Consider the following 17,527-nt stretch of genomic DNA (forward strand, 5'->3'; position numbering starts at 1 on the left):
GGAGCCCCGGGCCCGGCCTGTGCTGGGCCCTGCCTCGGGCAGCCGCCGGCCTTGAGGGGCTGTAGCCTTGGGTGCGCCGTGTTTGGGTGCCCTCCCCCTGCCCGGGTGGGAGCTGGTGTTAACTGCACTGCTCCTTGCGATCCTTTCTTTTACACTGAAAAAAAAAGCCCTAATAACGAAAGACTTAGAACCATCAAAATTTAATATCTGAAATGTAGTAATTGGTATCTGTTAGCTGTCCTGAACAATTTTCACAACCTGCCATCTTGTGTATTCTCAGGAACGTAATAAATAGACTTTCCCTTTGGATTAGTTAATGAAACATTTTCTTCCCCCCTTCAGATTAGTTCTCTTGGAGGTTAAACACTTGGAGAGGAAAATGACATCGATTATCAAGTTGACCACGCTTTCAGGGGTGCAGGAGGAATCTGCCCTTTGCTATCTGTTGCAAGTAGATGAATTTCGTTTTCTTTTGGACTGTGGCTGGGATGAAAACTTTACTATGGATGTTATTGACTCTCTGAGGAAGTAAGTAGTTTATAATGCCTTTTTTTAAAAATTAGTAGATCTTGTCCTTCTCTGAAAGTCTTCAAATACCATAGTGATATGTGTATGGTGATGTTAAATCCAAAATTATTCTTTTTTTTTTTTTTTGGAAGTAAGTTTCATATGAAGGGAATTATGCTGCTGAAACACTTCAGTAAGAACTTGATTTTTTTTTCTTATGAGTCTAATGAGTTATATCTGCTGACTGTAATTCTCACTGTTCTGTGTTTGTTTTGGCGTGGATATTTATTTTTTTTCATAAGCATGACACAGAGTGGAGTTTATGGGAGACTGACCTTGGTTCTAAACTAATTTAGAGTAGTTAACTACTTTTTAAATGAAAGAATCCCGTAGTGTATGTCAGCTGAGTGCAAGTGGTTCAGTTCTCACCTCTTGACTCCAAGTGAATAGATTGTTAGTCAGGAAAATAGCTTCTGTTATCCCAGCCCTGCAAAGAAATAAACCTGTCTAGACTTTGGTACCGAACTTCTGCAGGTTTACTGCAAGGAGCCTTGCTGATGCAAACACTGATTACAAGGTTAGGACTGAAACATGGGAATTCCTGAAAAGAGCTAAGCTTTGTGATGCTATTTTTTGTAGATTCACTTGTCTAGCATTGACATACTTGTAGTTTTCCAACCATAATAATTTTCAGTCTTTTAAGTGAGGATTGTTATGTACTAAGGATGACTTAAGAAATACGAGTGTTTTATCTGAGATTAAATAAATGAAATAAAAGATTAAATAAAGTCCTGTTTTTAATAATAGCCATCAAGAAGAGTGTGTGTGTACCCCAGTTACTATGTGAAGGAATAAAAAGCTTTCAGCTCAACTTCTGTTTTCACTTGTTGCGTAGGTTTTACACCCTGAAGTTTTTCAGTCATGATAGATACTGAGTTTTTAGTCTGAGTTCTTATTTTATGCAACATTTTGCAGTAAAAAAAATCTTGTTTTTAAAATGAGTAAAGCCTCAAAAAATTACGTGCCACTTTTCTTAAATGATAATATTTGACATTTTCTGTTTCTAAAGAAAAATATTTTGGTTTGATCCTTATAAATTTAAGGATTGATGTATCTTTGGTCCTGTTAGATGGTCTTTCTCATCAGAAGGAAAGTTGTTGTCCGTTTTAGGTTTTTAGATGTCTAAACAATTTGTAGCATGTCTACACTGGTAATAATTTTGACCCCTCAGTTAGTGTACTTTCTGGTGTCCAGGTATATATTAAGGTCTTTCTAATCAAGATTTAATGTGTAACTTTGGTTTTCCAGCCCTTGAAAATATGTTTTCAGAAGTCACTTATGTTTTTAAGTACTTGAACAATTGGAAATATATATATAATTTAGAATTTTAAAAGCTTTGTTCTCAACCTGGAGGGATTTAAGTTTTTGTTTGGCATTCAGACTGTGTATGCATTCTAAAAATACCCATAATTTGAAGAGTATGACACCATCTTTTCACCAACTTCTGTTGTCCCTCTTTTTGTAGACATGTACACCAGGTTGATGCTGTTCTTCTTTCTCATCCTGACCCTCTACACCTTGGTGCTCTTCCATATGCAGTTGGAAAAATGGGGTTGAATTGTGCCATTTATGCAACTATTCCTGTATATAAAATGGGACAGATGTTTATGTATGATCTCTATCAGGTATATTTAAGTTGATAGTCTCATAACACAACATCTTTGATATGGTAGAGTGCTCAGGTTATTGAATGCTCTATACTTCTTATTTGTTGTAGTCCCGCCATAATACTGAAGATTTCACACTCTTTACATTGGATGATGTAGATGCAGCCTTTGATAAGATACAACAGCTGAAGTTTTCTCAGATTGTGAACTTGAAAGGTAAAGTTGTCACCAGAGTTTCAATAAATTACTTTTAATGAAAGGCAACAGAGTCATGAAGTGTTAAAGTGACTTTTTTTTAAAGGGAGTAGGTTTTGGAATGTGCTTTTTGCAGGGCTGAATTCAATAGCCCTCTGTCAGTCTGTATCAGCTGAATGTTTGCCTCATTAATTGTTTGGGGAAGAGGGTAGAATTTCCACTTAGTGAGGAGGAGGTCATGCCAAAGCATAATCTGACATGATTTGTTTCTCCTTTGTGTGTTTGTGACTTTCCTTGCAATTTGCTCATGTGTCTTGAAAGCGTTTACTCATGCCAAGTGGTAGATGCGTCTGAACTCTTCAGTAACCAGTAACACAAAGGAAAGCTGCTCAGAGAATGAGAAGGTTGCAGAGGTTGTTGCAGCATTTGGATGATTTAATGCGGAGGTCTTCACTGCCTCTGAATTATACTCTGTGTAGCTTACGGCTAGGGACTGTGGCATCTGGAGAATCAGCAGCTTTTCACTCTTGGTGAGTTAAAGGGTCAGAATGAAGTGTGAACCTTGTTCCTGAATAAAGACACATAGAAGTTGACCACCAGCAGCTGTCTCTGAGATGCAATATCTCCCGGTTCCTGAATGCTGCCTGCCAAAATACTTACCCTGTCATTTGGAAAGTAGAAATGAGATGCCATCTTCCAAAGGCTGCTGACCCTTTTTCAAGGGTATATGTAGCAAGGCTACAACTGTGCCGCCAACTTTTATATTTTCTAAGCAATTTTAGTGAACAACTTTTATAAAACACTGTACTTTTTTCATGTGTAATGGAAGTGACTCAACGACTCTATGGATGCATCTAAGGAGATAATGTATATTATTATTAAAGCTGTGCACTTCTGATCAAGTTGGTGGAACTGAGTAATGGTCATGGGTGGTCTAGTTTTACTCTGACAAAGATCTAGGCTAGTGCCAGTGGCGAGGAGCAACGGTGCATTAAAAGAAGCAAGTGCTGAAAAGGTCTGTCATCCCTGACTGCATCACATGGACTCCTCTCCTGGTATTGTTTGACTTGCCTGTTTGTCATTCTGGAAAATTTCCAGTTTGTGCAATGTGTATGTGTTTCTGTAAGTACCCAGACAGTGAATGATGCAGTAAACACTTTGTATTGTCCCAGAGAGGGGTCTGCCTTTTGCCAGCGTACTTGCTTTCCTGTCATATGTTTGCTATATAATTTACTGCTGTTGAGATCTACAGTTGCAGCATCTTTGCAGTGCCTCTGAGTACCAGTGGGAGGTGGAGAGAAGAAGGGGTCTTCATTTTATTTTCTTTTTCTGGAAGCAAAATAGAAATCAATTGCAAAAGTTACTGGTTAGATGGGAAGGACAGATGTTACTTATTTTTCATGTAATTTTTTTTTTTTTTTTTTTACCCAGTAATGATTTAGGTTTTCAGCTGTTTAAAATTATTCTGTCTTATTCAGCGTTATGGATTTTAACATATCATGTACCTGAACTATTGCAAACTTTTGCAGGCAAAGGACATGGTTTGTCAATCACACCACTGCCAGCTGGCCATATGATAGGAGGCACAATTTGGAAGATTGTCAAGGACGGAGAGGAAGAAATCGTTTATGCAGTTGATTTCAACCACAAGAGGGAGATGTAAGTTCAGTATAGTAAAATGTATTTCTTGGATGTAGTGTTAGGTGTGCATCATTTAGTGTCTGTTAAACAGGTGTGGAAGTAGCAGTGCCTTTCCAGCTCTAATAAGACCACTAATTTGACTTGATTCAGGTTAATCAATTTGAAACAGGTATTAGCTCTGAGTTTCTTCATTCCACTCGGTTCTGGTTATTTGTAAGTTTGAAGCCAGAAACATTCAGCTACTGAGCAGTTTGATTTCTGTACATGCAAGCATCTGGCAACTAGCGGTCTTATTTTTTCCTCATAAGAAAAATGCAGAAAGTCAGATTTTGCCTTTTTTCCACAGCCATCTGAATGGATGTTCCTTGGAAATGTTGAGCAGACCTTCGTTGCTTATTACAGATTCATTTAATGCTACTTACATACAACCGAGGAGGAAGCAAAGGGATGAACAGCTGCTGAGTATGTATTCTGTTTGGGCTTGAAAACAGCAGTAAAGTGACTAACTAGCCACTGTAAATTGTTTTTCTAGGAGAAATTCACCAGCATCCAAACTAAACCATTATTAAAATTTAACGGATTTTGAATTACTCTTTTCTGATGGTACTGATCCTGTAGGTTAAACATTTTCCTGAAAATAATGAACCATGTTTGAAAACTGTATTTTACCCAGTGTCTATTAATATATTCTTAAGAGATTTTTAAATGGCCTTCCTCAACACATTATTGTTTTTAAACTCCCATTTTACTGGGTTTTTTGTGTATGGTTGTTTTTTCCTTTTTTTTTTAAATAAAAAAGAAAAATAAAGAAAAGAAATGGTATCAAGGCAGTGAGATCTTCAGAGCTACCCAGAAAACTCCAGCTCCCTTTAACTTTGGTGGAAATGTGGCTTTGGATCTCTTTCGAAGGTTAATTTATTTCTGTGCTCGCTTCGCCTTTGATTATGATTGCTAGTGTGATATAACATAAACAAAAAAACCCCAAGTCACAAGCATTCTAATTTTGGTTCAAAATATAGTCTGTTTTTGTTTTGTTTTTATTTCTTCTCAGCTAATGTTTTGGAGACATTACGTGGTGATGGAAACGTATTAATAGCCGTGGATACAGCAGGCAGAGTTCTGGAACTTGCTCAACTTCTTGATCAGATCTGGAGAACAAAAGATGCAGGATTAGGAGTCTACTCTCTAGCACTTTTGAATAACGTCAGCTACAATGTAGTGGAGTTCTCTAAATCACAGGTTTGTTTTGATTTTGAAGTGCAGTCATGAGGAGGGTAGTGGTACATGTACACAACAACATTTTGGGTTTTTTTTTAACAGTTAAAAATGGCTTAATACTGGGTGTTGTCCTTATTCTATAGCGCGTGTTTGTGTCTCATGTTTTGATCAGGTAACACAGGGTCAAGTCATGGCTATGGGCATGTTTCTTGATACTAATTTCTGGTTTTATCACAAGACTTATTAGCATACTTTAGGTAGCTTTTAAAAAGGGCACTTAAAGTGCTTGTTTCTGTGTTGCTTACACTCAGCATTATTTCTACACCTGCTGAGAAACAATGATGCAGTCATGTACATACTGCGTTTTGTACTTCATATCAGGTCTGTACTTTATTATTGTAGAACTTGTATTCTTATAGGTAACTTTTTCATAATACATATTTTAGGTTGAATGGATGAGTGACAAGTTGATGAGGTGCTTTGAAGACAAGAGAAACAATCCTTTTCAGTTCCGCCATCTCTCCTTATGTCATAGTCTGTCTGATCTGGCTCGAGTGCCTAGTCCAAAAGTCGTTCTTGCCAGTCAACCTGACTTAGAGTGTGGATTTTCTAGAGATCTTTTCATTCAGTGGTGCCAGGATTCCAAAAACTCTATAATTTTAACTTACCGCACTACACCTGGAACATTAGCGCGCTTCCTGATTGATAATCCTTCTGAAAAAGTTATAGATATTGAGGTAAGAATCGTCTATATATCTCTGAAGTGTGGTTTTTTGTTTGTTTGGGGCCATTTGGGGGAGTATGAGCAAAACTGAATTTAGTTTCCTTTTTGATCTCCTGAAAACGCTTCTAGTGACACAGGGAAGTGTGAAATCAGTATGTTGCACATTTAACCAATTGCAGATAAACTTACATAAACATAGGTCTTATGTTAGGAGCTGCAAAATGCTGTCTGGTGGTGTGCCAAAATTAATACTCCATAGAGATAAACATGAAATTGCTTGTAAATACTTATCTTTAGACAACACTTTTATTTGGGTTTTTTTGTTATGATAGAAAAAATTCTACATGTAGTTGGTGTATAGATCACGATAGAGGTAGATTATTCTTGCTGGAAAACACTGTGATTTTGGATGAGTGGAGAATCAAGTCAAATTGGTGTAATGTGTCCCACCAGAATTAGAAAGATAAGTGAACACCAGGAATTAGAAGGACACAGTTAATCGTTAGTCATGCTTTCAAATTATTTTCAATAATTTATATACCTGTGTCTACTTCTTTCTGGTAAACACTGTTAATTTATGGGAGTCCCCTGTGATTGCAGTGATAATTTCAGTCCTAACGATGCAGCTTTATTTTAGTTTTGGATTGGAAGCATTGAATTACGGTGTTTAGACTATTACTAGAATTCAGTATTATTCAAGTGACCTGTGCTCTGATTTGATTTTCAGAAAACAAGGATCAAAACTTATTGTTGATTTGCAAACTAGTGTGACTTTACCAAGTTCTTGTGATTTGATGGTGTTGTGTTAAGAGTAGTAATTTGGCAGGAGATAAACCTCCTTGCTTTCCAGCTTATCCTCAGATATCAGAGGGGCTGGGGGCGGCTAGGTTTAAATCCTGAATAATGCCCAATTGGACACTGTGAGTCCGGTATCTCGGATTCACTCAGCAGTGTGTTGTATTCCCGTCCGGCCACTATCTGTGAGCTGACACAGTGCCCAGTGAGAAACGGTGCGACTGGATAAGTGAAACAGTGCAGTTTATTTAAAGCAACAGTACAGGTTCTTTGTGGATTACTGGTGATGAATACACTGTCTGCAGGGTGTGTAAACACAGATGTTAAGATTAAAAATTACTGAAGCGCTAAATTAAAAGAGCAACTCTATAGAGATTCCTAAGTTTCAGATCTTACCCAAAGGTGTCCCAATGGGAGGGAAGAAAGGCTCAGCCTGTCAACCGATCCCAGAAGTCAGAGGTCCTTACTTGTCCATGATGATGTCTTCCCTAACACCCCCCTTTTCTTAAGCTACTTTTATATTGTTTTTTACCTTCAAGGTGGAGCTTGAGTGGGCATAGTCATACATACCTTTGTTTAGGATTGGTGTAAAGTTTTCTCGCTTCGGTTTAAAGGTATAAGTTACCTAAAATTCAGAGCAGATGCTCAGTGAGGGGTGGTCTCACCTTTGAGGCGGGTAGCCTTCGGGATGGAGGTGTGTTTTGGTATTATAATGACATTATGATGAGCAAAGTTCGCACAAGGACAGCAGTTCATCAAAAGGATGGCAGACTATTGGCTTGGGGTAGCGAAAGTACAGCTTGTCAGTGTCCCAAGTATCAGTAAGTTCCCATTTCTGCACCTGTTTTTCATGGAGTCTGACTACGGAATCTCCACTCCATCCCACGCTCCGTGTGCCTTCCCAGGTGGGAGGTTGTGTTGCTTAGGGAACCATTGTGGAAGGGATGCCATGCGTATCAGCTGCACACCACCCTGGAGGCCTCCTCAATAGCTTTCCTTAATATGCGAACAATGCTATATTTTTAATACGAGTTTAAATTTTTGAATTACCTCCAGTGATTATCCTACAGATGGTATTGACACAAGAATTAAAAAAGACACTGCTCATCTCAGAGTATTTGCATCCAGCTATTAGAGAGATGTTTCCTGAAGATGCTATGAGAAATTTTTGTAGAGCTAATTGATTTTAATACTTGCAGAAATGCTTTTCTGTTAGACTCTACTAATTGATAACATCACAATGTTGCCATGCCAAGGTACCACGCGTTTGTATAATCTTGTCTGGTACGTGACATACAAGTTGTACTTGCCCTTGGTGCTTACTTACAAATATTCTTGTCAGCAGTGTGTAGGACAAGTATTAAAATCATGTCAACGACTCACAATAATATTAATTTTATCTGCAGTTGAGAAAACGTGTCAAGTTGGAAGGAAAAGAACTTGAAGAATACCTAGAAAAGGAGAAACTAAAGAAAGAAGCAGCCAAGAAGTTAGAACAGTCTAAAGAGTGAGTATATTGGTTGTTGGTGCGCTCTGCTGCTAAGGTCAGGGTTGAGATTTCCGTGTGGTCATTCTGCTGCTTCAACTGTTTACAGGGATAAATGAAAATTGCAATTTTAATAGATTTGTCTGAGGGCACCGAGCAGTCGGAAATGTTTGTCTTCAAGCTGTTGTTATGATAGACCTGCTTCATCTGCCATTTGACTGTGAGCTCTTTCTCAGACACACAAACTGCCCTTGTCCTTGGTTACTGTTCTCTCAACTGTTATTTTCTAGTCAGTGTGTTTATGTAATATTAAACCTGAAGAAAAAAAGAAAGTGCTAGTTTTTTTGAAATGTCATTTCAGGGCAGATATTGATTCTAGTGACGAGAGTGATGCTGAAGAGGATATTGATCAGCCAACTGTACATAAGACCAAACATGATTTGATGATGAAAGGTGAAGGTAACCGGAAAGGAAGCTTCTTCAAACAGGCAAAGAAATCTTATCCCATGTTTCCAGCCCCTGAAGAAAGAATTAAATGGGATGAATATGGCGAGATTATCAAGTATGTGGTGGTAATGCAGTCTAACATGTAGTAGCTATGAAATAATTAAAAAATGGAAGTAATAAAAATCATCATTTTGTCTCTTTTGCTACACTTGCATACTCCTCCAACTGCAGTAACTTTTGAACAGTTAGGACAGTTTGCACAAAGTCTCATGGGAAGCTTATGGTAGGATTTGAAGCTGCAGAGTGCTAATCCTTGACCTGTGTTCATACCTCTTAGGATGTGTTCCCACTTTTTTTGCTTTTATCTTAAGACAGATTATTCAATTTTTTTAATCTGACTTGTTTCCTGCTTTAAATTACCCGTAATGTTGACAAAGTTATAATGAGGGGGAAGCATTGTTCATCCTAGAAAAATCTAGCAATATTTGTCCTATTTGCAGAAGGAATACTTGCTAGAAAACCTCAATTTGTTAGTATTTCCCAAGATATCAAAGTTTTTTAGGTTAGGAAGGTGCTATTTGTAATAAAATTGTTGGCAATAACAATTATAAAACATCTCAGTAGTAATAGTCAGCATTGTTTGTTGTTACATTATGTAGTTCTTTGGTTTTACTGTACGACTTAAAAGCAAAATGCCTTTCATTCTTCAGACCTGAGGATTTTCTAGTTCCAGAACTTCAAGCAACAGAAGAAGAAAAAAGCAAATTAGAATCTGGTTTGACAAATGGAGAAGAGCCTATGGACCAGGATTTATCAGATGTTCCTACCAAATGTATTTCTGCAACAGAATCCATGGAAATTAAGTGAGTGGCTTTGTTCTTGTCGGTTTTGCTAGAATGGTGGTGTGGGTATGGGGCAAATTTGGTAAAAGGCGAGCTTGAAATTAAGAAAGTGGAAAAGGATTTGCTGTTTAGTTTGGTTTGTGTTTTTTTTTTTTGTCTTCCAGGCTATCAAAGTTCATTTTTACTAGTTGTGGTGGGCGTATGGTACAGAGTCTTATGGTTCCCACTCTTAATAAATTCACAGTTTGTTTCCTGTCTGATGGAGAGAAGTGAAAGAGGAAGCATGAGCGATACGATAGTCTGTTAGCATAGATACTCAAATGTGTATATTGTTAAAAGAAGAACTTACTCAAATATGCTTGTCTCATGGTTTGGATAACTACATTAAGTGAATTTTGGGAATCTGAAGTGTTGAATACGCATACATGTTGATAGGTCACAATTCGGTATTTTACTGATCCATAATATACCTTGTGCTGACAGCTTTTCCTAATGTGAAATAATTTCAAAAATTCTGTTTTAAATAAAATATTTTGGAGCACGCAAAGGTTTAATCTTTTGAACTAAAAAAAAAGTTATTCTTTGGTTTTTAATTCAACCTAGAGCCAGAGTTACATACATTGACTATGAAGGACGCTCAGATGGGGACTCAATTAAAAAAATCATTAATCAAATGAAACCAAGACAACTGGTCATTGTCCATGGACCACCTGAGGCCAGTCAGGACCTTGCAGAATGTTGCAGAGCTTTTGGTGGAAAAGACATTAAAGTTTATGTGCCAAAACTGCATGAAACTGTAGATGCAACCAGCGAAACTCACATTTACCAGGTAAGGTGCTGGAATTTGTTAGTTGTGTTAACTGTGTGAACAGTAGTGGAGCTTTATGAGCAGACTTTAATTTGGCCCTCTGTCCTTTGGGAGGGGAGAGATGATACTACCTCTGTGTATACTTGGTTTTGTGTGATCAAGTAGCATTTTTTTGTCTTCTAGATAAGCATTCTCTTTATGCTTAGTATTCATAAGAAGTGTTTAAAGGCTTAAACATGAGATCAGTGTGGTTTTACCTGTAGTGCAAGAGAGACAGTTTGTGTCCATGGGAACACCAGTTTGCTTTACTCAAGTCTTAATAGATTGATAATGCCTGTATTTAGAGTAGCACTGTACACTACTTGCAATTCAGGATTCTTTTTGGAATCTGAAGGGGAGCCTTAGAGAGCAAAGAGGGGAAAAAAATCCTTCGTACCTAAATAGTACTTAAGAATGGACATGTACAGGTAGGAGCAAGTTAATATTAAATAAATAAGACATCCCTAGACACACCCCCACCCCCCGGCAGAAGTTAATTTGGTGGTTCTTGAAAAGTGAGGTTACGATAATATGTTGTGTTGTGTTATTATATTGCATTTAATTTTCATGGTTCAGCTCTAAATAGGAGAACTTTGTGTGAAGCACGTAAAAATTATGTTTGCTCCTGATTCAACTTTTCAAGTTGTTTAGAGGAATGTCTCTCACATGCAGTCTAGGCATTAGTCCTTTATTCCTTATGTCCTTTTAAAGTCAATAGCAAAATATCAGTAGAATTGTTGAAAAAGATACTTCTGCTTCTTGCCATACAAAAATCTGTTACTCTGTAGAAGTGGAAAGTTCCAGTTGTTCGAAACTGTCCAGTTCTGACAGCCTTAGAACAGCAGTGTTTTGTGTTTGGTTGGTTGGTTTTGGTGGGGTTTTTTGGTTATTTTTAAACTGTGAGGGTTGCTAGTTTATAAGAAATGACACAATTGTGATTTTTCACAAAATATTTATATGAATAAAATCATAATTGCTTCATATTTCCCCTTTGTTAAAAAATAATGTTCTGCATAGCTTTAGTTTGTTTTTCTGTTAGAAGCTTTCTGAACAGATGAAGTACACTGGAGACACTGAATTAGAAAATAAAAGATGTGAGTGGGCCATCAGAATCCCAGTGTCTTTTGAGTGGACTGTGCTGCAGGTGGATAGGTAGTTGCAGTGTCCTCCATACTGTTGCAGCCTTGATGCTGCCGTGGGGATCATGCAGAGTCTCATGTGGGTAGCAGTCTTTTAGAGTAGGGCGTAAAGTCCTGGAATGCACTATTGCAATCAGGGTAAGGTAATGTTTTGGTCACTTGAAAGTCATATGTTTACAACATCCTGTCTTACAATATAATATTCATTATTTTTTTGAGGGTTGAAATTTGGAACTGCTGTTTAGTAACCTAAGTGTATCTATAAAAGCTTTTCTTAATTTACGAAGGCCAACGGAGGAACTTCTTGGCCGCAAAAAAGGTTCCTGATGCTTTGAAAGGAGTGGATTGCTCTTGATGGAAGTTTAACTGAAATTTGCAGTCATGTAGGTTCTTTTTTTTTTTATTGTAACCAAGACAGAAAGGGTGTTGATCCGTGCTGCTTTTCAAGTTGAGTAGTGACATGAGGGTTATACAAATTATATTTTGGAAGTATAGAACGTCCTGCCTTGATGATACCAATTCCCTCCTTCACATCCCCAAAAGGGTACGAATCAAACCTATGTGGGAGCCAGTAAAAGGAAAACTGCTGGTGTTTAAAACTTGATGTAAGAACTCTGTGTTTTCCATCAAACTAATAGTACTTTTATTTTTGTGCAACCCAGGTCAGGTTAAAAGATTCTCTTGTCAGCTCCCTTCAGTTCTGCAAAGCCAAGGATGCCGAGTTGGCTTGGATAGATGGTGTCCTGGACATGCGGGTTTCAAAAGTGGATACTGGAGTTATTTTGGAAGAGGGAGAGCTGAGGGAAGAAGAAGACTTAGAGATGCAAGTGGATATACCTTCTTCAGACTCTAGTGTCATTGCACAACAGAAGGCCATCAAAAGCCTCTTCGGTGATGATGACAAGGAGATGTGTGAGGAGAGCGAGATCATTCCTACTTTGGAACCTCTGCCACCTCATGAGGTACAGAAATTGTGCTGATCTGGACTTTTTGAAGTGCTCTGTCTTTTTCTAGTGCATAGAGGTTGATGCTGTGATCTTACTCAAATGAAAGCCTAACCAAAACTCTATTTTCATGTTTGGTTTTCTTTATTAAACCTGGTACTGTTCTTTGTTCAGATGTTACGCTTTTCAGCAAGGATGATCTCTTGCATCCACCAACAGTGCCTGGTATACAGTTACCATTTATTTATGATGAAAATATTTTAATTTGCATATTTGTAGTTAATACTTGGCAGATTTGGAAGTCGTTTGGCATTTAGTCACTCTTTGATTTTTATTATGTTTTGTTAAAGCTATGGAAAATACTTCATATACATGAATTTCAAAGATCTGTATCTCAAGTATCTCTGCTACTATAGTAGTGATTTAAGAGTTCATTAATTTAATCTTTTCTATAAATTTATCTTTACTCTTCAAATATTTTGCATGTAGTAGATATTATTTTAGCTTTTCAGTGAATGATTATAATGCCTCCTAATCCTGGAATTGCTTTTTAAGATACTTTTGCACAGTTCTGAATGTAGTCTGTTCTAGGAGCTAGATAAATGTGGAGACAACTTTAAAGTCTGTTCAGATTCATGACAACTGTCATAGAAGTATGTCCTGATCACTAGTACAGCTTATTGAAGCTCTGTCCCTGCCATAACATAGCTTGGAAGAGGGACCTTCAATGACAGCTTTCCATTTGTCTTCAATATGTGAGCAAAATAGGAAACTTACCCTTTACTCCACGGATAACTTCCAAGGCCTGTCTATTCTGGAAACGTCTTGCTGTAGGTGAACAGAAATAGAACCAATCATCTCATTCACAGTCCTGTAGTCTAGGCCACGCTGCTGCCAATGCAACGATGATGAGCTCTTAGGAAAAATGGAAGGTATGAAGTAGCAGAGGTATTAAAATTTTTTGTGTTTTAAAGGTTCTCGGACATCAGTCTGTGTTTATGAATGAGCCAAGACTGTCTGACTTCAAGCAAGTTCTCTTGCGAGAAGGTATACAAGCTGAATTTGTAGGAGGCGTGCTCGTGTGCAACAATCTGGTGGCTGTTCGCAGGGTAGGTATTCTGTGTCTTAATGTCTTTGCTAAATAATGTTCTAAATGAATGTTTTCTCATTAGCGTAAAGATAATAAATTGAAACCTGTCTTTTGTTTCAGACTGAAACAGGGCGCATTGGATTGGAAGGCTATCTCTGTCAGGACTTCTATAGGATAAGAGACCTTTTATACGAGCAATACGCTATTGTCTAAGGAAAGTGCTGCAAACATCTTTTTACTTGAACGCTTAAAGACGATGAGGATTTCTCCGGATCTTGACTTTTTGTATTTTTTTAATTTATACATGAGAAACCAAATTCATAAGGAACAATTAACTGCCCTGAACATGTAAATAACTGCTGCTGTCATTCTTCATAAATCTGTCGGTACATTCCATGCTGTTGACTTTCAGACTGCTTTGACTTGCCATCTCCCACACAACACGTTATAAATGAGTTCATAACTATGAACCCTTCTCAGGAAGGGTTCAGTTTGTCAGGACATGTTTTGGTTTCATAGATTCCCTGCCAAAGAGCACAAAAGACATAAAAAGTCATTCTGCTGTTCTAAAATAAGATTACATAGGGAAATGTGAGTTTCTTTGGTTTTGGTCTTTTTAGGTTTTGTGTGGTTAGTTTTGGGTTTGCTTTGGTTTTTTTGTTTGTTTTTGTTTGTTGTTTTTTTTTTAAACTTTGGTTTAGGGGACAGTCTTGAGTCTTTGGTTTTTTTCATTGTTGTTAATGGAGTTTAGTTTAGTAGCCCACTTAAAGCTAAACTACTTAAAGTTTCCCCCAGTGTTAATCTGGCAGCATCTTAATGTTGTATCTGCACTATCTTACAGATTTGTTCCAGAACAGCATTTCATATTCTCTATGAAGTATTAATCTGCAGGATCAAAACATTACATTGGAAAGTTATTCTAAGAAGGCTGGATAAAATCCCGTAATTACCTGCTTCAGAGTAACTTGTCTAAAAACTTTCAGAATTTGTAACTTCTAGATTTTGCAAAAGCATGCCAACCACAAAAATCTTAGTTCTGAGTTCTGAATTTCTGAAGTTTCTTAGTTCTAAAATTCTTAGTTCTAATTTTCTTAGTTCTGAAGTTCTGAACTTTCAAATTCCAAATCCCTGCACGAAGTCCCTGCACTGCTGTTTGTTCAGAGTGCTGCGAGCCAAGTTCAGGAAGATCCTTTATCCTGAATTCTGAGTTCACGTGATGTATTTAATGCTTTTGTGCCATGTTTCATTCTAGTTGCATGTTTTGTGCCATTTTTCATTCTAGTTCACAGTGGGACTTACTGTAGGTGCTGATGTTAGGAACTGACCTTACGTTTTAGGTGAAGATGAGCAGATTTTTAAGCGCCTTAATATCTCAGAACACTTATTCAAACAAATGGCCTGTTGAGAGTTTGTTTAATCCTTTTTTCACCTATCCATATGTGAGTCACCAGCTTTGTCAGTTAAGGGTTGCTTGCTTATTTTTACATACAACAGCAATGTCATAATGTGCTCTCTGTGTGTATGTTTAAATAAAACCTTTTGAAAAAGTGGCAAAAAAAATAGCCCTGTGAGCTGTCAGTGGAAATATAATTTACTTTGCAATTAATTCTTGACAAATAGTTTTCTATCTGATCTACAGACTATATATTGTGTTTAAAATAATAACTAAAAACTGAATTACATGGTTTAAAAAAAAAAACAACCTGCTAGAGCTATATACTAAAATTGTAAAAAAACTGGAAAATTTAATTCTGAGTGAAAATGTATTTTGTTACACGAAGAAAATCTTGGTTAGGAACAACTGAATGGCTCAATGCCCTTTTTCCCCCCGCCCGCCAACAATTCAGAAAAATTTTTATTTTCCACTATATTGACACCCAGAACTTGATAGAAATGCTCTGTTTCTGTAGCAGTGCTATATAAATCTATATGATACAGGATGCTTATTGGTGAATATTATTGTATTACTGTTGTTGCTGATACTAATGAGCTTTTATAAAGTGAGTTACTTTGTACATAATCATAATGGCTTTAGGACTTTTAACTTGAGGGCTTAGGATGGGCAGAGATCACGCATGCCTGCATGGAATATACTAACGAAGAAAAAACCCTTAGGAGATCAAACTAAAAATAGTGCTGTTTTTAAGAAAGTGATAAACAGTGTCATCATAAACCTTGCCCTCAGTTTTGTGTGCTTGTTTAACCTGTCGATTCAAATTCAGCTAAGTTTAACAAAAATTTAGTGTTACCTGTCACTAAATTCCTGTGTGCTCTGGTAAAGAGCAGAACCCCAAATTAGCACCAAACCTAAGGAAGAGGTTCAAGTATGAGCAAAACGGGTAACTTATTTTTTTAGCCTTTTTATCAGATCTAGAAAGCAGATATGCAGGGCGGTAGTAGTTTTCTGAGGGTTGGGACTGGGGAAAGCTGAGTTTTCCCACCGTTCTGGTGGTGAGAGGGATGAAGGAATACCGGACATCTGTAGTAAATGTGTCACCAGCTGCAGTGCGGGGCAGGTGTACTCCTCGGCTATGCATTCAGTACTTGTAAGCAGTGTGCAGCTGAAGCAAATTTCCTGTGAATTTTACCTAGTCTGCAATCAGTTCTCTTTTTTTTTTTTTTCCTTAATGGTGTTTTGCTTTAAACAGTAATTGAACTTCTCTGTGTAATTTTCAAAGTTACTAATCTGGTTCTTGTTTGTATCTGACATGAAAGACTCATTTCCCCTTACCTCCACAAAATGTCAGTGGTGCCATGGACTGCAAGCTGTATTTTCTGACTGCATTTTTTTCATTAGCAGTAAAAATCTGATAAAGAGTACCATTTCTTATTTCTTGCTCTATTGCTCTTGAGGACAACAAGGTAACCTTCAAGTCAAACCTAGTTTTGGTACTTTTTGACCATTTAAATATTTATTTTGAGGTAATAATACAGATTCCTAAACTAGGAAAAGCCAAGGGGTATGGAAACACAGGAGAGGCAGAAATTTGCCTTCCCCCATCCCCAAATTCTATAGTGTTTAAAGGGTAAAACCTAGCTTTTGTATTCTCTTCTGCCAGTGCCTATGCAGTAGAATACGAAGATACATTTCAAAGATTAAGGGAATGCAGAACTCTTTAATAATAATTAAAAAGTCATTCAAGAACTAATTGTTAAGCTGTTCCTATTGTCTAAATATAGCTTTACCCTCAAGTTAAATAACATTATGTGGGTGACAGTCTCGTTTTTAATCATTTTACTTTGACAGTAGGTACTGGAGGTGAAGTGAAGACGAAAGTCTTTTTCTTCTCCTTCCCTGAACAATATTTAGACTTAACCAGATCCACTTCTCAAAACAGGCTGTTAATGGCAAGGTAGCATGCCCTGCGTTCAGTGTAACAGTCTCATGAGAGCATTTGAGATCTATTTGCTGGTAAAACTTCCTTGGAAAGGTAGGAATTCTCCTGTACTAGCTTTTAATTGCCGTGAAACACTATTCATTTGGAATGAACAAGCAAAGAGACACCCTGCCAACACCACCCCCACCCCTGTCTAAATAATTGTTGTAGATGGTTGTACCCTAAAACATTTAACATTGTGTAGAATCAGAATTTCTTTGGTAAAGGCGTGACGTGTATTAATGTTTTAGTTAGGAAAGGGGAGTGTGGTGCTTGGGGAAAACACTTAAAACACTGAACGTTTTGGAGGCTTTGTCAGAAGAAATCTTACTGTAAGGATCTGAACATTGCACAATATTCAGTTTCATGTCTTTTATGGATGTTTTCATAGTTTTTAAAAAGGTAGTGCTTGCTGGAGAAGATAGTCTGATAAAGTAATGTATCAAATAAACAGAATTTTAGTCTTGATCTGGAAACTATAAGGGACTGATAGTAGTTCAAAATGGGATAATGAAATTAGATCAAAAGAATCTCTAAAATTGCCTATTGACATTTATTTTAAAAAATATTTTAAACAATCCTAAGTCTTATCTTCTCTAAGGATCTTT

The 17,527-nt window shown here is 37.3% G+C and overlaps 1 protein-coding gene across 1 annotated transcript; it reads left to right on the forward strand.

The window, feature by feature from the left end:
- Positions 1–346: 346 nt before the first annotated feature.
- Positions 347–14,130, forward strand: CPSF2 (cleavage and polyadenylation specific factor 2, 100kDa). Its single transcript, XM_010150463.1, has 14 exons — positions 347–528; positions 2,033–2,192; positions 2,285–2,390; positions 3,899–4,028; positions 4,357–4,472; positions 5,062–5,249; positions 5,675–5,965; positions 8,154–8,254; positions 8,595–8,795; positions 9,391–9,543; positions 10,126–10,351; positions 12,171–12,470; positions 13,427–13,561; positions 13,663–14,130. Exons 1-14 carry the CDS (start codon positions 380–382, stop codon positions 13,753–13,755), a joined length of 2,349 nt encoding a protein of 782 aa, XP_010148765.1. The 5' UTR covers positions 347–379; the 3' UTR covers positions 13,756–14,130.
- Positions 14,131–17,527: the final 3,397 nt, after the last annotated feature.

Source organism: Eurypyga helias, unplaced genomic scaffold (genome assembly GCF_000690775.1).
Source record: "Eurypyga helias isolate BGI_N326 unplaced genomic scaffold, ASM69077v1 scaffold4144, whole genome shotgun sequence".
NCBI classification, from domain to species: domain Eukaryota; kingdom Metazoa; phylum Chordata; class Aves; order Eurypygiformes; family Eurypygidae; genus Eurypyga; species Eurypyga helias.

What these genes read in the sequence shown, in the direction of transcription:
- CPSF2 (XM_010150463.1), top strand. Translation starts at nt 380, where the DNA reads ATGACATCGATTATCAAGTTGACCACGCTTTCAGGGGTGCAGGAGGAA. An exon ending in AAGGGATGAACAGCTGCTGA is followed by an intron (nt 4,473 to 5,061) that starts GTATGTATTCTG and finishes ATTTCTTCTCAG; the next exon opens with CTAATGTTTTGGAGACATTA. An exon ending in GAATATGGCGAGATTATCAA is followed by an intron (nt 8,796 to 9,390) that starts GTATGTGGTGGT and finishes TTCATTCTTCAG; the next exon opens with ACCTGAGGATTTTCTAGTTC.